Below are 20532 nucleotides of genomic sequence, written 5' to 3'. Positions count from 1 at the left end.
ATTATTAGCCCCCAGCATGAATCGTGGGCATCAAGAGATGCCCATGTCTCCAAATCTGTGGAATCCAATTGACAAGAGCACACACCACCTCTTTTTGGAATCGGTCCCAATTATGAAGGTTGCAACTGCACTTACACAGGGGGTTGCTTTGGCTGTGTTTCATTAATGGTCACGCAAGCCTTTCCCCACACAGACAGCAGCAGAACAGGGCGCTCATCGACAACAGCTTAATGCTGTGATCATCTGCTGTCAAGCACAGGCAGATACTGGTCCATCAATGCAATGGCGTTTTAAAGGAGCTATGCTGGCACTGTTTGCTCAAATAGAATGAGACCCGACTCTTGCACGTAGTCTCCAGCTGAGCAATGTGCCAGACCACCCCTGGGAGCACAGTTGAGAATGAAGCGATTTTTGCCAGGTGTCCTGGTTAGATTTGTGCACCACTCACCTCCTGGGAGAGATTGCATCAGACAGTGTGTTAGTGCCAAGGGGAATTCCCATTGAGAAGGCAGGGAATCCAGGCCTTGGTCACTAGCAGCACAGTCACCCCCCATAGTTAGTAGGGACCCAGGGGAAGTGACGGTGGGGCCCCTGGGCTATCCCATAGCTCTGTAGTCACTGATTTGGTGAAGTAATGGAAAACGCACCTGTTGGAGATTTGCTCTAAAAACGGTTTGTCCTACCTGCAGGTTTTTCCGCCACACATTAACGGCCGCAAACGCCAGCTGCATCTGCTTCCTCCGCGCATCCTTATGCCTTTTGTAAGCTATTTCTATGAATATTAAAAATATCCCGGCAACAATACCTCCAGCCACCAGCATAAATACACCTGAAATAAGCAGGAAAGTTACACAGAGGACAATGGAAACAGCATCACGATACTTCATTTCCCTTGTAGAATTACAATAACCCTTTGCACGACAGAAGCTTCCTGCAGCCAGGGATTCAGCCCCCAGACATGCCCAAGGGTGGAGCACAGCAGAAGGTGAATACTGCAGAGCCTTTCCATGAGGATTCATTTGCATTTTTTACTGTAGTTGCTTCAGCTATGTTGACACGCTTTTTGCACTCACTTCCTGGGAATATCCTCGCAGGGACTTTACCAGGAGGGATATTCATGGAAAGAGGGAATTTGAAGGGAACACTGCAGAATATTAATGAAAGCTAATTCTGAGTTTGGATTATTATTATTGGTTGTATCCTTGTAGCACCCAGAGGCTGCAATCAGGGACAAGGGCTGTACAAACAACTGACAGAGAGAGACATCAGCAACCCCCGAGAGTTTACAGGGATACACAGGGAGCCTGATTTAGGCAGTCAGGGGACAGACACATACCAGGTGACTCTGTGTCCACTCGCGGGTGTGAGTGTGTGTAGTGAGGTTGCACATGGTGTCCCTTGCCTGTGGTGACCACTTTGGTGGCCAAAACTATGGGCCAGGAGTAGGGGAAATCAAGTGTAGAGGGATGGGACAGTAGAGGTGTGGATCATACTGAGTCTCAAGTGTGGGCAGGAGAAGGGAGGAAGGAGATGAAAGAGACTGGTCCCTCTCTGGGCAGTCCTCACACTTGTTCTGGGAACACTGACCAGTGATGCATAAAGGCAGCACAGCTTGGACCCCAAACTCCCCCAAAAAGCACTGGGGAAGGAGCCATTGATGCAGCATTACTGTTGGGACTTCCTGGGTGACTCCCTGTAGGGTGAAGATGTCTGAGAAAACTGCCATCTTTTTGCAGACAATTTGCGAACAGGAAACATGGCAAAACTACTTGAAGAAATTCTTCCTTACCAATTACGGCCACCCACTCCCGGTAGGTATCATTTTCCCCATTTTCCAAAGGGAGAAACTGAGGTGAAGCAACTTGTCCAAAGTCACACAATGAGTCTGGGGCCCTGCTCTAGCCACTAGGCATGCTGCCTTCCTTACGTTCTTGGCTGACGATGCTCGGCTTGTTTTCTCCTGCCCCGGTTCCCTTGAGGCTCTGGCTGGGATGCTGGGCTCTGCCTTGGGGACTGGCTATGATTTCACTGTGGCTTGGCTGGAGGAGTGGGAGGTGAGTCGTTCTCAGAGAGGGTGACATTTAAAATCACAGGCATGCTAATGGGGCCTCAAAGGGGAAGACTGGAGGTGCAGGGGCCTTCAGAGCCATTTCTGATCCCCCAGTGGGAACAGGACACTGCTCAACATAGCAAACTCCCAGACCACAGGGACGCGCAGCCCCAGAAGTGGAGTTTAGACCTCAGGAGAGCTTGGAGGGCTACAGTGAAGGAAAGCAGGTTAGTGAGCCAATGGGAAGAAAGAGGTTTGCAGAACAAACCTGCCATATTTTCAAAGGTGAGTGTTGCTGGGGCATTGCTACGGGAATCACACTCCTGATACCTCACCCAAGTCTTGTCCAAGTCCTCCATGAAGCCGTTTTCGTGGGATCTGAAAGCACAAGGAGACAATACAGAGCGTTCACTGGAGACCACCGCCCGGCTAAGTGGGAGCTCGCACTGACACTATGGGAGCAGGGGAACTCAGAAACACCAGCCCGTCTCATTCATACCTGCCCACATCACCCCCACTCTGCACTTCAGCTTCGCTGCCCCTTATGCTAGAGGCTAGAAGAAGCTGCTCTGCGTTTGCTCTTGGCAGGCTGTGCTAGAAGGAGAGTGATGTGTGTGTAAATGGGCAGAGAAGCATATGATGGCTCCAGGCAGAGCACTGTGTGTGCATTGCACAGCGTGCATGTGTATGCTATTTATGTGCACACATAGTCCTGCCTATAGAGAACCTGTGCACGTGTAGTGTGTGTGGCTGTTACTGGGTATGCAAATGTGCATTTGTGAAGTGTCTGGGGCACAATTACGCAATCCTGGAAGATGTGTCTCCAAAGGCAGAGTTCAGGGGCTGCTGGGAGATTAAATCCACCTGTCAGGTAATGCACAAGTACAGCAAACCCCTCAAAGTGCAGCTCAGAAACAGGCTCCATGTCCATCGGCTCTCGTACCCCAGAACTAATGGGTTCAGTGCATGAGAGACAAGCTCCATTTCCCGAGCACAGAGAGGCCCAGGCTGGGCAGCAAGTGGCAGCTGAGGGGGAACCAGGGGAGTCTGGACAGAGTGGGTCGACTAACCGCTAGGGGATTATAATAATTTAAATCCAGGAAACCCTGTATCTTCAGCTCCCTAACATCGCCTGGTCCCCAGTCAGAGCCAATCCCGTGTAACTATGGAGATAGGGGACTGGAGACCAGCAGGAGGTTTGACAGTGTGCTGAAGAGTGCAGGGGTGTGTGAATACTTCCCCTGGGGCCATGTGTCATGCGTCTGCAACAGGAACCAGCAGCTCATGGTGCTCAGTGCTCCAGGGCAGCATCCCGAGGCCAGAGTTGCTGAGCTGGAGGAGCAGAAAGGGCCAGTGTATGCGGTCATCGTGGAGTTGGCCCATCTCAGCACTGAGTTTCCTGCTCCTTCCATCGAGGCAGCCAGCGCTGTGCTGGATGGACAGTGAGGTGGACAGGAGGGACACCCCCACCAGATGGGACCCACCTTCCAACAGGCAGAAGGGCCTGAGGAGGGTGCGCGAGGGGATGGGGCTGAAGAGAGCCTACGTGAGGGCAGCGAGTGTGGTCCAAAGACTGGCACACTGGCTAGCGTTGAAGGGATGGGAGTTCAGTTCCCAACTGATGCCTGCTGTGTGCTCTGGGGCAAGTCCCCTCTCCCTTCACATCCCAAGCCAAGTGCCATCCCAATTTCTCTTCAGATGGGAGCTCGTCATTCTCTCTGCCTGTCGCTGAATTCCCTCTAATTCTACAGTATCAGTTTGGAGATGGGGTGTCCAGCACAGCACGCAGGGTAGCCATGAGGCTGCACCACTGATTTAGATGAAGGCCTGGGAGGATTGTCTGTATTTTTCTCCCTCTCATTCCCTAGGTATCCTAACAGCTTGTTGGCTTTCTCGACCATGGCTGCCCACTGAGCAAAGGTCTCCATTGAGCTGTCCATGCTGACGCCCACACCCTATCCTGAGTTGATCCAGTTAATTTAGAGCCCTCTATGAATGGTTCTAATTATTCTCTCCAAGATGCATTACTTTGCATTTGTCAACACACAGTTTCACCTGCCATCATGCTGCCCATCCCCCACCCTTGGCCAGTCCCTCTGAAGTCCTCATCATCTTCTCTGGTCTTGACTAACCTAAATAATTTTGTCTCATCTGTCAGTTGTCACCTCCTTGCTTGCTCCCTTTCCCACACCCATTGATAAATGTATTAAACCACTCTGGGCCTAAACCAGAATCTGTGTGGCTCCCTGCTGTTAACCTTCTACTAACGAATGCAAACTATTGATTCCTACCCTTGTTTTCCTGTTTCTTAGCCAGTGTTTGATCCATGGCAATACTTGACCTTTTACCCCATATGCAAGGATGGCCTTTTTGCACAATGCACAATTAGCCTGCGGAGCTGATTGCAACAGGATGTGGTTAATACTGAGTGTTTAGCAAGACCGAACAAGGGACTGGACATTTCTATGGCCAACAAGAATAACCAGAATGATAGGAGTAAATATTCAAAGAATAAACAATGCCCCTTGCAGGGCTATGAACTCACCTGCTTCAGAGCAAAAGCCAGCCTCTAACTACTGGGGACTAGGAGGAAAACTTCCCTGAGGGCAGGTTATCCCCATCTGCCTACTGCACCATTTCTTGCATCTTCCTCTGATGCATCTGGCACTGGCAACTGCCAGAGACAGGACGCCGGGCTAGATGGACCTCAGGTCTGATGTACATGGACCATGCCTATATTTCTGGGCTTTCTAACTACTGCAGCCACAAACTCATCCAGGATGTGAGAGTCAAGCTGGGTGATATCTGGCTCATATTTCAAACCACTAACCCTGAGCTGATGGAGGGATATTATAGGCACACATCTGCACTGCTCCTTATCAACACTTCTAACAGATGGGTTATGGGTATTGGTGCTGCTGCAAATTGGAGACAGAGCCTAGCTGGGCTCTCAGAGCCTACAGGGAGTTCATGGTGCTGGCAATTAGGAAAAAAACCTTCCTAGTTATATACTGGGTCTGAGAGACGATGGACATGGAGGCAGAGTGCCCAAAGCCTTCCATTGTCCAAGAGCTAGAAAAAAGGAGCCAATCCCTCCCCACCTTATGAAAGAGTAATTCTGAGAACTCTTGTGTTTTCTTTAAAAATAATCTTAGCATTCAGGAAAAAAATCTTAGCACTTTCCTCCCCAAGTATGATGATAAACATCCCCTTGGAACTGAGACCCTGGAAACCCAGTCTTAGCCGGATGGGAACTTTCACCTCCAAGTTGCCCAGGGAACAGATGTGGCTTATCATGTGGAATCAGGCTCAAAGTGCCTCTGATTCCATAGCTGGGATCTCTAGCACTGCTTGGGCTAGGTCTGCAGTCCTGCTGGTCGGGGATCATTAGGTAGGTGCAGAGCAACAGCTCAGCAGAGGTATCCTGAGTCCTACTCTAGCCCCAGCACACACACAGCTGATCAAGTCCTAGCACATGCAATGTTTGGAGAGCTCGGAGTGCTCCTGGACAGCGTGTACAGACTTGAGGATGGCCAGGGAGACGTTCTGCTTCCAGGGGCTGTCTTTGCGCATCCCAATCCCAAAGCCAGAGCGGAAGAAAAGCTCCCCCGTTGTCACCAGGTCACACTTCTGGGAGGCTTCAAACTCCAGCACTGCTGAGTCCCAGATGAAGGCGTGGAGTTTGCTAAAGCAGCACGGAGAAAGGAGAAGCCAAGTCACTGTGGCAGCATTGACTGGCTTGCCTTAAATTACTGATCTGCCGGTGGTAACTGTTGTCAGCTATAATAATTATGTATTGCTTATGTATTCCTTATGCCACCCGATCTTAAACCAAACGTTGCACCCTCGATAATCTGTATGTTATTCCCTGATAACCAGAAATTTCTGGGCTTAAACTCTGTACCGTTCACTTTTTTTAACATCATCTTAATACAGTTTTTAACCATCAGGCAAAGCCAATATAGTCTCTTAAAGGAAAGCAGCAGCACCCATTCTAATCTGCGCAGCAGCCCCGCTTTGAAGGGCAGAAGCAATTTCAGAGCCGTACTACACTGCACCGTGGATGTGAAATGGGGTTTACACAGCACGTGACGTTACTCAGCCCCTTGTAGAGACGCCATCTCATGGTCCACAGGGGAAAGGCAGGTCCCAGCCCTGCTGTCTGGGTAGTAGGGAGAGGCCCCTTCCAGTCTGTATCCCACGACCCCACCCCCCCCAGAGCACCACATAGAGAAGCTTTAGGCCTTTCTGTGCTTGCCCCAGGTTTCATCCCCCCCCCATACCCCTGCCCCCTATAGCACTAGCACATCCCGGCATTATACCCCCCATACCCCTGCCCCCTATAGCACTAGCACATCCCGGCATTATACCCCCCCCATACCCCTGCCCCCTACAGCACTAGCACATCCCGGCATTATAACCCCCATACCCCTGCCCCCTATAGCACTAGCACATCCTGGCATTATACCTCCCATACCCCTGCCCCCTATAGCACTAGCACATCCCGGCATTATACCCCCCATACCCCTGCCCCCTATAGCACTAGCACATCCCGGCATTATACCCCCCATACCCCTGCCCCCAATAGCACTAGCACATCCCGGCATTATACCCTCCATACCCCTGCCCCCTATAGCATTAGCACATCCCGGCATTATACCCCCCATACCCCTGCCCCCTATAGCACCAGCACATCCCGGCATTATACCCCCCATACCCCTGCCCCCTATAGCACTAGCACATCCAGGCATTATACCCCCCAAACCTCTGCCCCCTATAACACCAGCACATCCAGGCATTATACCCCCCATACCCCTGCCCCCTATAGCACCAGCACATCCCGGCATTATACCTCCCATACCCCTGCCCCCTATAGCACCAGCACATCCCGGCATTATACCCCCCCCATATCCCTGCCCCCTATAGCACCAGCACATCCCAGCATTATACCCCCCATAGCCCTGCCCCGTATAGTGCCAGCACATCCAGGCATTATACCCCCCAAACCTCTGCCCCCTATAGCACCAGCACATCCCGGCATTATACCCCTCATACCCCTGCCCCGTATAGTGCCAGCACATCCAGGCATTATACCCCCCAAACCTCTGCCCCCTATAACACCAGCACATCCCGGCATTATACCCCCCATACCCCTGCCCCCTTTAGCACCAGCACATCCCGGCATCATACCCCCCATACCCCTGCCCCCTATAGCACCAGCACATCCCGGCATTATACCCCCCATACCCCTGCCCCCTATAGCACCAGCACATCCCGGCATTATATCCCCCAAACCTCTGCCCCCTATAGCACTAGCACATCCTGGCATTATACCCCCCAAAACCTCTGCCCCCTATAACACCAGCACATCCCGGCATTATACCCCCTATACCCCTGCCCCCTATAGCACCAGCACATCCCGGCATTATACCCCCCATACCCCTGCCCCCTATAGCATCAGCACATCCCGGCATTATACCCCCCATACCCCTGCCCCCTATAGCACTAGCACATCCCGGCATTATACCCCCCCATACCCCTGCGCCCTATAGCACTAGCACATCCCGGCATTAAATCCCCCATACCCCTGCCCCCTATAGCACCAGCACAGTCCTGTGGACAGCTGAATGGCCCTGCTTTGCTCATAACCGGTAGCCCTCTGGCTCAGTGACCAGCCCCACCCCGCCCTGATTCCCCTCAGCATTAGTAGATTTAATCCCAGCCAGCCCCAGTGAAGCCTTGTGCCGATATCTGCCCCGCCCCCATCCCTGCCTGGGCACAGAACAGCACCTCCGATGCCGTCCCTTAGTGCCGGGTTGCCGGGTCCCAGCCCACAGCCATCCAGGACATTGTCTCCTAGGAAGATCCCCACGTGGGCTGCAGCACTGACAGGCTGCACCAGGCCCTACGCCCTGACCAACAATGAGAGCCGCAGCCCCACACAGTCAGTGAGCCTGGGGGGCGGCGCATTCCCTGCACAGCCCCCAGCAGCCAGGCAGGGCTCAGCCCCTCGCTCACCTGTCCCTGACGGCCTGGATGGCTTCGGCAGCGCTCTCATAGTTGTGCTTCTCCATGTGCCGGTACATGGTGCTCAGCTCCACCTGCCGCCGGAAGTAAATGTCCACTGAGCTCTGCTTCACCGTGGCGTAGATGAATTTATCGGAGGGGTTCCGCAGCTGCAAGGCAAGGCACAGCCGGCTGTGAGGGCTGGCAGGGGAGCGGCTGAAGCCAGCAGTCCCAGTGCACTGGGAGGTGAGGGTCATTCCCTCCCTCCACGCCCTCCCGCCTCACCACTGCACGTCCAGCTGCCAGCCCACACTCGCCTGTCCGAACTGCTCCCTTCTCTGGTGCACTAGGGCCAGGCACCTGATTCCCTTTGAAAATCCTGGCCCTCCTCAGCAATGGTCCCCAAACTCTCATGGAGGGCACTGCCTGTTACGTGCCTGGCTTGTCTGATTTCAGCCGTCAGCTCTCCATAGCAGGAAACAGGGCGCAGCTGGGTTTGTATAGTGCGTGAGTACATATGAATTGTCTCCTATCAGCTCAAATTCCCTAAGCACTGACAATGACAGCACCTTGATTTGTGCTGGTTCTGGGCAGGATTCCTGATTCACTGGGTCGGTCAGCCGTTCCCGGTCATCACGCCTTGTAAGCGCCTGCGTTAGTGCTTGAGAGAACTGGGGGAGAACCGATGATGGGCTCTATTCTCCTGCCTTTGTGCTGAACACGAGCTGACAGCTTTGGGGGGCTTGATGGGCCCTTCACAACTTTGGAACCCCTCCCACATCACTGATTCTTATCCCCCCTGTTTTCGCAGTGCTGGGGAGGGAGTTGTGCCTGCTTGTAAAACAGTTGCTCCCAGGAGTTCCCTCTCACTCCTCCTGCCCTAGCCTGCAGGCCTCACACCTCACATCTCCTGGGTATTGGCTCCTGCCCCTTCTCACACAACAGAAAACAGTAGGAAGAGCAGATGGGCAGGGGCAGGTCCCATGGGTCAGGTGAGGAGAGCTAGCAGCCTCTTCCTAGCAGTGTCTAGGGAACATGGCTGGGTCTGGGGAGGGACACAAGGGAAGCATTGCCTTGGCTGCTACACCTCAGCATAGAACCTTGAGTACTTGTTGTTAGGATATAGATATTCAGGCCTGTCTGCAAAGGCTATACTTTAAGAATTTAGGTGTATTCTTATGACTTAGCTAGTTATAGAGGTATAAAAGAAAGAATCAAAAATCACTGTCTGTCTCTGTAACAGCCTTCTCTTACTGTGACAGGCTAAGGCCTTCAGCTAAGATGTAGTTAGGCAGCCATAAGCTGGGAAGCGTATGGTCACGTCCTCACATTCCAAACTAGTCACACTGAAATAAGGTGCTATTGCACTATTAGGAATACAATCCTGCCCTGATATTCCTATCACCTCCAGAGAAAGGAAAGAGCCTAGAAGATGTAAAAGGAAACTTAGTTTGATCGCATCCTGTCTGGCAAGAACTCACTTATCAATAGACACAGCTGGAGAACCCATATGTCTGTATAGATGTAGTTGTGAAATCCTCACTTCTGTATTGTTTTGTATTTTTATTTGCATGGTCTCTGTCTGGTTCTGTAATTGTTTGTCTGCTGCATAATTAATTTTGTTGGGTGTAAACCAATGAAAGTGGTGGAATATAATTGGTTAAATAACCATGTTACAATATGTTAGGATTGGTTAGTTAAATTTCAGTACAGTGATTGGTTAATGAATAACTAAGCAAAACTCAGGTTTTGCTATATAGTCTGAAGTCAATCAGGAAGTGGGGGGGGGAATGAGAACAGGGACTGGGGATGGGAGAATTAAAATCATGTCTTGCTAAAGGGGAAAATGGGAACAGGAACAGGGACACAGGCAAGGCTCTGTGGTGTCAGAACCGGGAAGGGGGACACTAAGGAAGGAAACTGGAATCATGCTTGCTGGAAGTTCACCCCAATAAACATCGAATTGTTTGCGCCTTTGGACTTCAGGTATTGTTGCTCTCTGTTCATGCGAGAAGGACCAGGGAAGTGAGAGGGTGAAGGAATAAGCCCCCTAACACTTGTGTTTGGGGCTCCAAGGATTATTGGCGTCAGAGGTCGAGCTACAGGACCCACTTCCCGGACAGCAGATGCACATTAGATCATCATATGTTTCCGCATTTACCCTGCCTCAGTGACACACGACACACACAACCCCCGTCAGAAAGACGCACGCTAATTACCCTAGGGTCATTAATGCCTGTGATTCTCTCTTCAGGTCTGTCTAACACCAGGAAGGCAGCCAGGTTGGCAGTGTAGGAAGCCACAATGATCATAGCAAAGCCAGCCCACACCATGCCAAGGATACGAGCAGAGAAACTCCGGGGAGCACCTGAGGGGGGAAAGGAGAAAGAGTTAGGAGCAAAGATGCAGCTCCATGTGTGTCAGCAAGGAGAGACCACTCAGGGCAGACAGGTACCCCGCAGGACACCATGTATCTGATACCCAGGGGTGGAAAACAATCCCCCTTGTCTTGTCTGAACTACCACTGTCCAACCTGTCTCCTGAGGCTCTCAGCCACAGGGAATTATGGGAGTCCCATGGCTGACTCCAGGCCCCATTCTGTGACTGTCAGGGCACTGGTGCAAAGGAAGGACACAGGCCCAGTTTGTTGTGTTGCTTCCCAGTACAGAATCCCCACACTTCCCCTCTGCCAAGGAGGCAAATAGCTCCACCCTGCAAATATTGTCCTTGGTCAGCAGTGCCTCCAAACAGACAGCTCAGCTCTTGCCAGAGTAGAGAATTGATGGGCAGTTACACGGTGGGACCATGTCCCAGCCCGCGTGGAAGAGAAACCGTTTGTCTTGGTGTGACAGCAGGTCCTTCCCCAGGAGCCGCTAACACAGCAGAGAGAATTCATGGCTGGGGGCAGGCCAGTACTTGAGTGAGAGGCACCAAGGAACAGTGGGTGCTGTAGGCAGAGGAGATGTGTCTTCAGCAGGGACACTTGTCCTTCTGAGTCAGCAGTGCCATGTCCTCACCATCCACAGTCACTGACGATCCCCTGGCATGTTTTTGTACTAGGAGCGGGCATGTTAGGCCAGAATTCAATGACGGTAAGAACATAAGAATGGCCAGACTGGATCAGACCAAAGGTCCACCTAGCCCAGTCCTGTCTTCTGACAGTGGCCAATGCCAGCTGCTCCAGAGGGAGTGAACAGCACAGGCAATCATCCCATGTCATCCATTCCCAGCTTCCGGCACTCAGAGATTTAGGGCCACCCAGAGCATGGGGTTGCATCCCTGACCATCTTGGCTAATAGCCATTGACAGACTATCCGTCATAACCAAAGCTGACATTTGGCCCGGACATTGGGTCGATCTAATCCCACCTGAGCTTCCACTGAAGAAGGTAACACCTCTCACTCTACTGGGTGACCTGCCTGCTGGGCTCCTGCCAGACAGTGAGATGGAGAGACCCTGTGCACGCTACACATGGGAGCCCTGAGCCTTTATGGGATTATCAGCCTCCCATGTGAGAGCTTCCCCTGCCCTTCTCCTGCATGTTTCATTGTAGGGAACGATGCAGCGCGGCCAGGCTGCCCTCCTGGACAGCTCGTCCCCTGGGACATACACGGCTCTCCTGTGCACGTCACAGGCTGGGCTGCTCAGGACCTCTCACCTCCCTGGCTCCCTCTCTCCTCAGCTGGCCAGCATGCAGGGAGCACTAGCCCTGCTTGGGAAAGGTCTGAGCTCAAGAGAGCTCCTTTGAAAGCCCCAGTGCTCCCCACAGGTGAGTATCGAGCCCTCAGGACCAGTGTATTGCAGCAGACAGCAGCATGTGAGCAGGGACCTGGCTGGTCTGGGAGCTGTCTGCCTCCTCCTGTCCCTCTGGGAGCCCTACGAAGGGACTCGAAGAGCTCATGAGAGCTGCTGCTGGTCAGAACAGTTCATCAGCTCAGCTACAGCTGCTCCAGGGTGGCTGCCCATTGATATGGCTTAACTCAAGGAGGTCACAGAGCTCCCAGCCTGGACCTAGCAGGGGGCCCCTACCTGAGGGGGGCTCAGCAGTGGGGCCAGGAGCAGACAGGAGGACACACCCAGGGAGGACTTGGTGCTGCCCCTCCGAAAGAGGGGAAGATGGATATGAAGCTCCCCCAGTATATTGGACTGGTGTCTTCCTCAGATCTGAAATGAAGCAACTGGGTCTGCTACTCTGAGGGCCCGGATGTGTGCTAATGCCTTCTCAGTTTGCAGTATTTAAAGCGAGAAGGGATCATCTAGTCTCATCTCCCGTATACGGCAGCCCATTGAGGTTCCCAGAAATAACTCGTATTGAGCTCAAGCAGATCTTACCTTCTCCGATCCCAGAGTTCAGCAGCACTCCCCAAGAGAACCACATGGCTGAGGAGAGGGTCAGTGCATCTTCCTCCTCTTCCTCACTGTTAACTTTGAACCGGCCAAAGGGGCTGAAAAACAGGGCCAACCGCTTTGCTGGCGCACACCGCCCCAGGCACCCCCAGTGCTGCCCAGCACGTCCCATTCCCTACGCTCCCACATCGGGGCCACACCCTGAAGCTGCCTTTGGCATCTCCAGCCCCACATGACTGTGCCCCACGGACCACAACCTCCTCCTGCAACGTCACACAACCACCTCCTGCTTCCCTGGCCTTCCCTGCACAGGTAGTTCTTCCCACTCCTGTCCATTGGTGTCCCACTGCCGGGGGCATCTGCTCAGTGTGGACTTGTCCCATTTCTGCAGCCACCCCCTGCTCTCTAGAGCTTCCCCCAGAGCAGTGGGGCTCCCATCACATGCATGTCTGCACTGATCTGATTTAGCCATTCATGCTGCTACGTCTCCAGCCTCTGGGCCCATGAAGAGAAAATTCTAAAAATCATAATTGGCTCACAGCCCATTGCCCACTTGCAAGGTATGAATGGACTCGGCTCCCACATCAGTTGTATGAGATCTTGGTGCCCACAGGTATGGGGCTGCCTGGAGAGGTGGGCATCACGCTGCATGAAGGGCTGGACACGTAGCCTCTTTGGGAAATGAGGGAAGCAAATTCCAGAGTCCACCGAATCTGCTCTGGCCTGAACCCCCTGGGTTTAACTCTAGGGGCTAGTAGCTGGGCCTCTAGACTGTCACTAGGCCAAGAGTCATGCTCCCATGTGTCCAGGAGCCATTCACACTGGATCCATGGCACTCAGAGCCACTCAGGAGCCAGTGCAGTCCACAGAGCCTTGGTAAGACGTTCCCCAGAGCTGACGCTGCAGCGGTAGCGGAGCTAGCGCTCGCCAACAGGCCTCGAGGGAGCCCGTGTAGAGCGTGTGTCAGTAACCCAGCTAGAGCTCTCACACGAGTCTCCTCCCTGTCCCCTCCCCACCCTGTCCTAAGTGCTTCCCTCCCCCCCCCACTGCACTCCCACCCTCACCCTCACCCAAAGGTCAGTTACCTGAACCGGTCTAAGAGATATAACATCACGGCCACCACATGCACTGAAAGTCCCACCAGCAGCCACAGTGTGCTCTGGAAAGGCTGCATGAATGAATCGAGGGTGCTGCGGGGGATTTCCTAGCACAGAGGGAGGAGAGGAAAGGAGCACTGGCACCTGACTGAAAAGAGTCATTTCGGAAACCAAATCCCTCTGCCAGCCCCCTGCATCCAGCCCTGCCTCCCTCCCCGTCCTCTGCTTTGGATAGTCCCAAGGCTTGACCTGTTCCTGCAGGTGAGGGCTTGTAGTCCCTGCTTTAAAGGGAAGGTTCCAGAGATGCTTTACTTTCATTCAGCCTCCAAGGGAGGTTTAGCCTCCACCCAGTAAAGAGAGTCCAGGGGCCATGTCCATTCTCCAGCCTGCGAGGGTTCGTTTCCTTCTTAAAAGAGAGGATTCAAAGATCGTGTTTGTGCAAAGCAGTTGGAAACTTTGCTTTCCCCTGGTGCCATCACAGGAGAGCAGGGAATGGGCCAATGGGAGCTGAGGGGCAGTGCCTGCAGGTGAGAGCAAAGTGTGGAGACTCCTGACCCCCCACCCAGGAGACGGACCTGCTGTCTGCTTCTGGGGTGCAGCGCGGTGCCCCAGGACAAGCAAGGAGACTGCCTTAGCCCTGCTGCGCCACTGACCGGGAACCACCCAAGGTAACCCTGTGCTACAACCCCCAGACCAGCCCTGAGCCCCCGCAAACCCAGTGCCCACTCCTGCACCCCAAACCGCTCATCCCTGACCCCACCCCAGAGCCTGCACCTCCACCCCAGAGCCCTCACCCCTCCTGCACCCCAAGCCTCTGCCTCAGCCTGCAGTCCCCTCCCACACTCCAAATCCCTCAGCCCCACCCCCCAGCCTGTAGCCCCCTCCTGAACCCCAACCCCCTCATCCCTGGCCCCACCCCAGAGCCTGCAGCCCCAGAGCAGAGCCCTCACCCCCTCCCACAGCCCAACCCCCTGCCTCAATCTGCAGCCCCCTCCTGCACTCCAAATCCTTCAGCCAAACCCCTAGCCCCAATCCCCCTCCCTTACCCTGAACCCCTAATTTCTGGCCCCACCCCGGAGCCCGCACTCCCAGTTAGAGCCCTCACCCCACTCCCATACCCCAACCCCCTGTCCCAGGCCAGTGAAAATGAGTGAGGGTGAATGAGCCACCGAGGGACGGGGAACGTAGTGAGCGGGGGCGGGGCCTCAGGGAAAGGCGTTCGGTTTTGTGCAATTAGAAATTTGGCAACCCTAGAGAGGGAAGGAGGCTGAACAGGCCGGTGGCAATGCTAGTATTGCCAACCCTTATATTCATTCATTGCTTAGCAGTAAGTGACCCCACCCAGTGCCCAAGGCGCTGTCCCCTGGTGCTAATAACTCACCGGTAAAGCCCAGCGAGACAGCCAAAGCATGCACCTCACACTCCAGCAAATACAGGGAGCAGGGAGTGCTGGGAGGGGACGGGTTCTAACGATGGGGCCCAGAGTGAGTGTAATGAAAACTGCCAGTGGGGAAGGTCTCCAGGTAGTGCTTAAAACTGGGAGAAGGACAGCAGAGGAGAGTCAGTCCCACCCCCTGGACCAACCAACAGCACTGAGGGCAAGGCTCCAGGAGGGGGTCTCACTGCCCTGTGGAGCTGGAGCCACGGGGCCAAGGACCCAGTATAAAATGCAGGGTTGGTGTACAATGATTGCAGCCTGCCCAGTAATATGGGATGGACTCAGGAGCAGGAGAGGATTCTGGGATGCAGGCCGTGGGGCCTTGGATGGGGAGGAAGCAGCCTCGGGCAGGGACAGATGGGCAGGAAGAGAAGCGGGACTGAGGTGGAGTTTTTGTCCAGAGTCACTCATTAGCTGGGGCTGCCTGGGTGCGGGGAGGGAACCCACCGTCCGTCTTGGCCTGTCTCCGAGGGGCATATCTGCTGGCACTAGCTGCACCGGCCCTTACCTTCTTCACCAGGATGGTGAGCCCCTGGTACTTGAAGGGCTTGGAGAATTCGATGTACTGCGCACGCTCATTGTTGATGGTGAGGGGCGCCACGATCATGTCTGCCTGGCCGCTCAGGAGCTCCCCCATCATCCCGTTCCACTCCTTCTTATTGCTGTTATTGACCTGCAAGAGCCGGCAGCGAGGGTCAGCCCCGCTCTGCTGCTGACCCCGAGGTGCCACCACCTCCACAGACAGCATAAGCCCATTCAACCTCTCCCACCCAGCGCAGAGAGAGAGGGGGGCTTTGCCTCAGGCTCCTCACAGGAACCCCAGCTGCTGCCGACAGCTGCCCATATACATTTCTCCTGCGTCAACACAGGGCAAAGGGACAGGTCCAAACTCACCCGCTCCTGTGTGCCAAATTTACCATCAGCAACCAGGTGAACTTCGTAGGTGAAATTCATCACCCCTGCAAGTCTGATCAGCAGGTCGATGCAGAAGCCATAGCAGCACAGTGCCACAGTGGGGCGGCCTGCAGAGGGGAGCAGGGATGAGGGACTGTTATGCAGCACCACAAAGATTGCAGAGAATCCAGCATATCACTGCCTAAGCCAGCAGAACCTAGTGAGCCCATGCGAAGGACTGGGTGCGAATTAGTGAGCTAACGAACAAGTTTGCTAACAGCAAAGAGAAAGCATCCGCCCGGTGCCATGGGGAATAGTGTGGGAATAGTTCCAAGTGCTCCAGTAAACATTCTGCCATGTATTTTGCCAGCATGAAGAAGTCACAGCAATGAGACCTCACTGCAACCCTGTACTCAGAAATGAGAAACACCCAGATATGTTTTAATTGCGATTTATGTGTGCAGTGAATTAGCAAGGTTAATACCCTATTAGCTATACAGGAGACCTGCCAATGCCACTGAAATGCATTCACCACTGCGGTGGAATGCAGTGGATGTTTAACAGCCCACAGAAACACTGCTCAACAATTCAGGGTAGGAAATGAAGGAGAACACAGTCTTCATCTCAAGGAATTTAGGAAGGCAAAGTAACTTCCCCCATTGGAATTTACTGCCAGGGGAGATTTTACTATGGGATGGGGGAAGAGACAAAAAGAAAGGGAACAAAGGAAGGAGACAGTGAGTAAGGGAGAGAAAGGCACGAGGAGAGTCAGAGAGAAGGGAAGAAAGGAGAAGAAGAGAGGAGAGACCTGCATGGGGGCTGCATCTCTCTGTGCTGGGGCGTCTGAGATTCCTAGCACTCACATGGCAATAGAGAGGAGCTGACTGGGGTGTTCTCTGGCCAGCCCAGGTGCTCAGATATTTTTCCAGTGGGCTGCTCCCTTTAACGGTTTGCAGAGCACAGAGCAGGATTGGGCTCCCTCACTTTTTTGATGTGAGTTGCTGCTGCGTGTTCACTCACTGGAAGAACAGTTACCTGGGATGGTCTCATTGGGTCCAGTGCAAAAGACCTTTTTCACGGGGTCTCCATTGATGGTAATTTCTTCCTTACATGTTCCATCAGCTTGTGTTGCTTTCACGTACACAAAAGGCTCTTGGTGAATTGTCACAATCTGTGGAGGAAGCAGAAATGCCCGTTTGCCTCAGAGACTGAGCCTGTGACAGGGGCCTTCTCATTCCCCCAAGCGGGTGTGGGACACACACCAGGCCCCAGCAAAACACAAACTGTCTGGACTACTCAGTCTAGCTCCCACGGTGCCCATCACCAATAAATGCATCACCTTCCCTAAAGCAAGGTTCAGCCAGGAGAGCAGGGCTCTGAAAGTAAGGGCAGGAAGGGGTCAGAGATCACAGAGGGAAGGGGTCAGAGATCACAGAGGGAAGGCTTCTTCAAATGCATAATGATAATAGTAATAATCCTCCCCCCACCCAGCTCTCCCACAGCACTTCTCCTGCGTGGATTTCAAAGCACTTTACAAATGAGGCTAATAGCCTTACCCCTGTTTTACACATGGGAAACTGAGGCATAGAAGGAGGCAAAGTAACTTATTCAGAGTCACCAACAGGCCAGTGACAGAAGCAGAAAGAGCACCCAGGTCTCCTGCATCCCAGGCCAGTGCTCTGTCCAGTAGGTCACACCAGCTTAAGCTACAACAAAGCTCCTTTAGCTCTGACCTAGGAACCGGGCCAGGGCCCCATTTACAAACAAACAACACAACCCTGAATGAGTCTGGGCCTGCCCCTCATTCACAAGCCCCTGAGCGCTGCTCTGCCAGGGCGCAGTTTGTCAGAGCATAGACGTGCTTTCGTGTAACTTCACGCACTCCCACGGTACAGCCCCTTGGCGCTGCTGGCTCAGCATAAAGAGGCTTTTTAGTGTAACTGAGACCAGTCCTGCCCCAAGGCCAGGAGATACATGAGCAGGGCATCCCAGAGGATTCAGGGTGCCTGGGGCAAAGCAATTTTGGGGGCCCCTTCCATAAAAAAAAATTGCAATACTATAGAATACTGTATTCTCATGGGGGCCCCTGCAGGGCCTGGGGCAAATTGCCCCACTTGCCCCCCCCCGCCCCTGGCAGCCCTGTACGTGAGATGAGCTACCAGTGGCTCCATCTCGCCCAGCTGAGACATTTGCTGGTACCTTCAATTTGGTTGACATCTGATAGCCCGCAGGTTTCTCTGTCTCTCCCCCAGGCCAGATGATCTTCCGGTCATTGGGAAGGACCTGCGAGTGTCATCGAGAGGAGAGAGAGACATCAGCTGCCTGGTGCAGGCTCTGCACCTCCAGCCGCGGCTCCCATGGAGGAACATACGTACGTGGCTGCCATTGTAAACCCCAATTTGGACCAGTTTCCGGTTCTGCAGGTTCATGATGCTGTAATTGGCGAATTTCCGGTCCCCGTCTTCATTGAACTCCACTCTCCCGGTCACGCCCTCAGTGTACTTGCACGACATCAACACTCTACAAAGAAGACCTCCGGTTAGGTCCCAGTACAAGTTTCTTCATCTGCTCCCGTCCCAGAACACAGGGGAGCAGGGCGGATGAGAGCTCAGTGAGAGGGCAGCCTGGCTATCTGGGGAAGAGATGTGGTAGCTAGGGGATCGGACTCTTCTTTAGCCAATGAGATAAAAGTTGTGGATCTGTTTTCCCTAGACTAGAGAGGCCCTAGAAGCTTGCAATGAGCCCAGGAACTACCGCTGAGTTTTCAAACCTTATGGAGCCCTGAGCTCAGCAGGTTTTACTCTATGAACTGATCAGGGGAGCAGACTCATAGACTCATAGACTCATAGGTCAGAAGGGACCAATCTGATCATCTAGTCTGACCTCCTGCACAAGGCACAACAGATCGAAACGAATCAGACCATGTGAGCTAGCATGGGACACTGGGCACTGAATGAATATCAAGAGAAAGAGGCTACAAATTCACTTCTTCCCCCAAGCAGGAGTGAGTCTCACCAAGATGAGATCCTGCAGAGCAACTGAGCTCCAGGACACCCAGATCCCATCCCACAGAGCAACTCAGCCTCAGATCTCCCAAGTGCCCCAGCACCAAAGAGCACGCCTACAGCCTCCCAGATCAAATGACCATCTAAAACGTAAAGCTACAGATTTTATGAACAAAGCTACTTTGCATGCACAGGGCACAATTTTCTAAAACTCTTACATTTTCTAAATGAAAACCTTTCCCCAATTCTATTCACCACTCCTCAGTGGGGTCTAGTACCATGTGATGTCTCAAGCTGACATGCTATTGTGCTGTAGGCCAGTACAAAATTAAATAAAAAGTTGCTGGCATTTTTTTTATACCATGAACAAGATTATGCTTCTATTTGTTTCATTCCCTAATAGTGCAAAAACTGACAGGACAGTGCTTAGACTTCGCAAATGGATTTTCTGTATTCACCAAATGGAAAGTGAATTTCTTGGAAAATGATCATCTGAAAATAGCTGATTGGAATAGCAGTGGTTGTGCACATTCCCTGCAGTTTCCTGCAGTGATCGCTGTTGCTCTTAATTATTCTGCACAGATTTACTTTCCATCCTGAGTGACGAAATCATGAAGATTTAAAAAAAAATTTAAAAATTAAGTATCAATTCAAATCCCCTTCCCTGTCTCCTCAGTGGATTAATTCACCAGCAGGATTAGCATGAGAACTTAGGGAGGCTGATGCCTAGTCATGTGCTCCAACCACTAGGTTACACTGCCTCTTCAAACATATGGGGAATTTGGGGAACTCATAATCCAGTTCCTATCCAAAGTAACAATTGGTAATAAATAACCAAATGTGGGGGGGGGGGAACCCACGTGCCCAGGTACCTCTTGAAAAGAGGGCCAGTCTTCCAGATGTTGGTGTTCCCAACGCAGCCTCTTGGGGGGTCTGTGATATTCTCCTTCTCGAATAAGTCATGCACTGCCTGAGCTACCACTGCGACAGCATCGCTGATGTGAGCTGACTCGTTCTTCCCGTTAATGAGCTGCAAACCAATCACCCCTGGAGCAAACAGAGAGCATGGCACCGGTCAGAGAACCCCAGGCAGACATGACCTCCCTGCAGGTGCTTCTCGCCAGCACTGGACTAAGATCCATGGATCCCCTGCTCCTGGCCTTCAGCTAGCAGAGCTCCACCAAGAGGCCAATGAACTCTGGACTGTGGGGGACCCGCTCCCTACAAACCTTGGTGCTAAGGATGGCAGGAGTTAGGCTCAAGCTGGGGCTACTTGATTGCCAGCTTCCTTCTGTAGGAGGGCACTTTGCTACTTTGCTCTGTGTTATGGGGAGCACACAGCAGCCAGGCAGCAGTAGGAGTAGACAATGCATGCAGAAGATCCAGCACTGAAATTGAAACCCAAGAGGCATTACTGGCAGAACTGGAGTAGGTGTTTGCTCTGGGCAAGGGGGAATGATATCCACTAAGGCTGTTGTTGTTCCCTGGAAGCAGTCAGAGAAATAAGCTTGGTTAGCGACAATTTGAACTCAATGCTGCAGTTAGACTGACTGCAACACAAAGCAACTATAATCCCAGTGAATTAGCTTCCCCATCCTCAGTGTTCTTTTAGCTGACTCCCCTCCTGCAAAGTGCTGAACGCACTGCACTGCTGCTATTGCAACATGCTCTCAGGATGCAGTCAGACACTATATG

The 20532-nt window shown here is 52.9% G+C and overlaps 1 protein-coding gene across 14 annotated transcripts in view; it reads right to left on the bottom strand.

Annotated features, from left to right (window-relative positions):
* The window catches only part of GRIN1 (glutamate ionotropic receptor NMDA type subunit 1), an 85726-nt gene that overhangs the window by 10152 nt on the left and 55042 nt on the right, over positions 1-20532 (bottom strand). For all 14 annotated transcript variants that reach the window (XR_003996776.1, XR_003996779.1, XR_003996778.1 and 11 more), the window contains 13 exons: positions 19710-19884; positions 18208-18352; positions 18032-18115; positions 16868-17003; positions 15833-15960; positions 15447-15611; positions 13489-13607; positions 12389-12501; positions 10276-10424; positions 8069-8226; positions 5574-5735; positions 2319-2428; positions 684-829 (listed from right to left, as the gene is read on the bottom strand). Coding sequence is in view for 8 of the 14 variants with exons in the window: in XM_030535685.1 (XP_030391545.1) it covers positions 684-829; positions 2319-2428; positions 5574-5735; positions 8069-8226; positions 10276-10424; positions 12389-12501; positions 13489-13607; positions 15447-15611; positions 15833-15960; positions 16868-17003; positions 18032-18115; positions 18208-18352; positions 19710-19884 (1790 nt within the window). In the remaining 6 variants the exon portion in view is untranslated. The remainder of the gene's footprint in view (positions 1-683; positions 830-2318; positions 2429-5573; positions 5736-8068; positions 8227-10275; positions 10425-12388; positions 12502-13488; positions 13608-15446; positions 15612-15832; positions 15961-16867; positions 17004-18031; positions 18116-18207; positions 18353-19709; positions 19885-20532) is intronic.

The sequence above is a fragment of the Gopherus evgoodei genome, chromosome 16, assembly GCF_007399415.2.
Source record: "Gopherus evgoodei ecotype Sinaloan lineage chromosome 16, rGopEvg1_v1.p, whole genome shotgun sequence".
Taxonomy (NCBI): Eukaryota; Metazoa; Chordata; order Testudines; family Testudinidae; genus Gopherus; species Gopherus evgoodei.
Note: the sequence above shows the minus strand (reverse complement) of the source record. Positions and strands in the feature narration are given on the sequence as shown.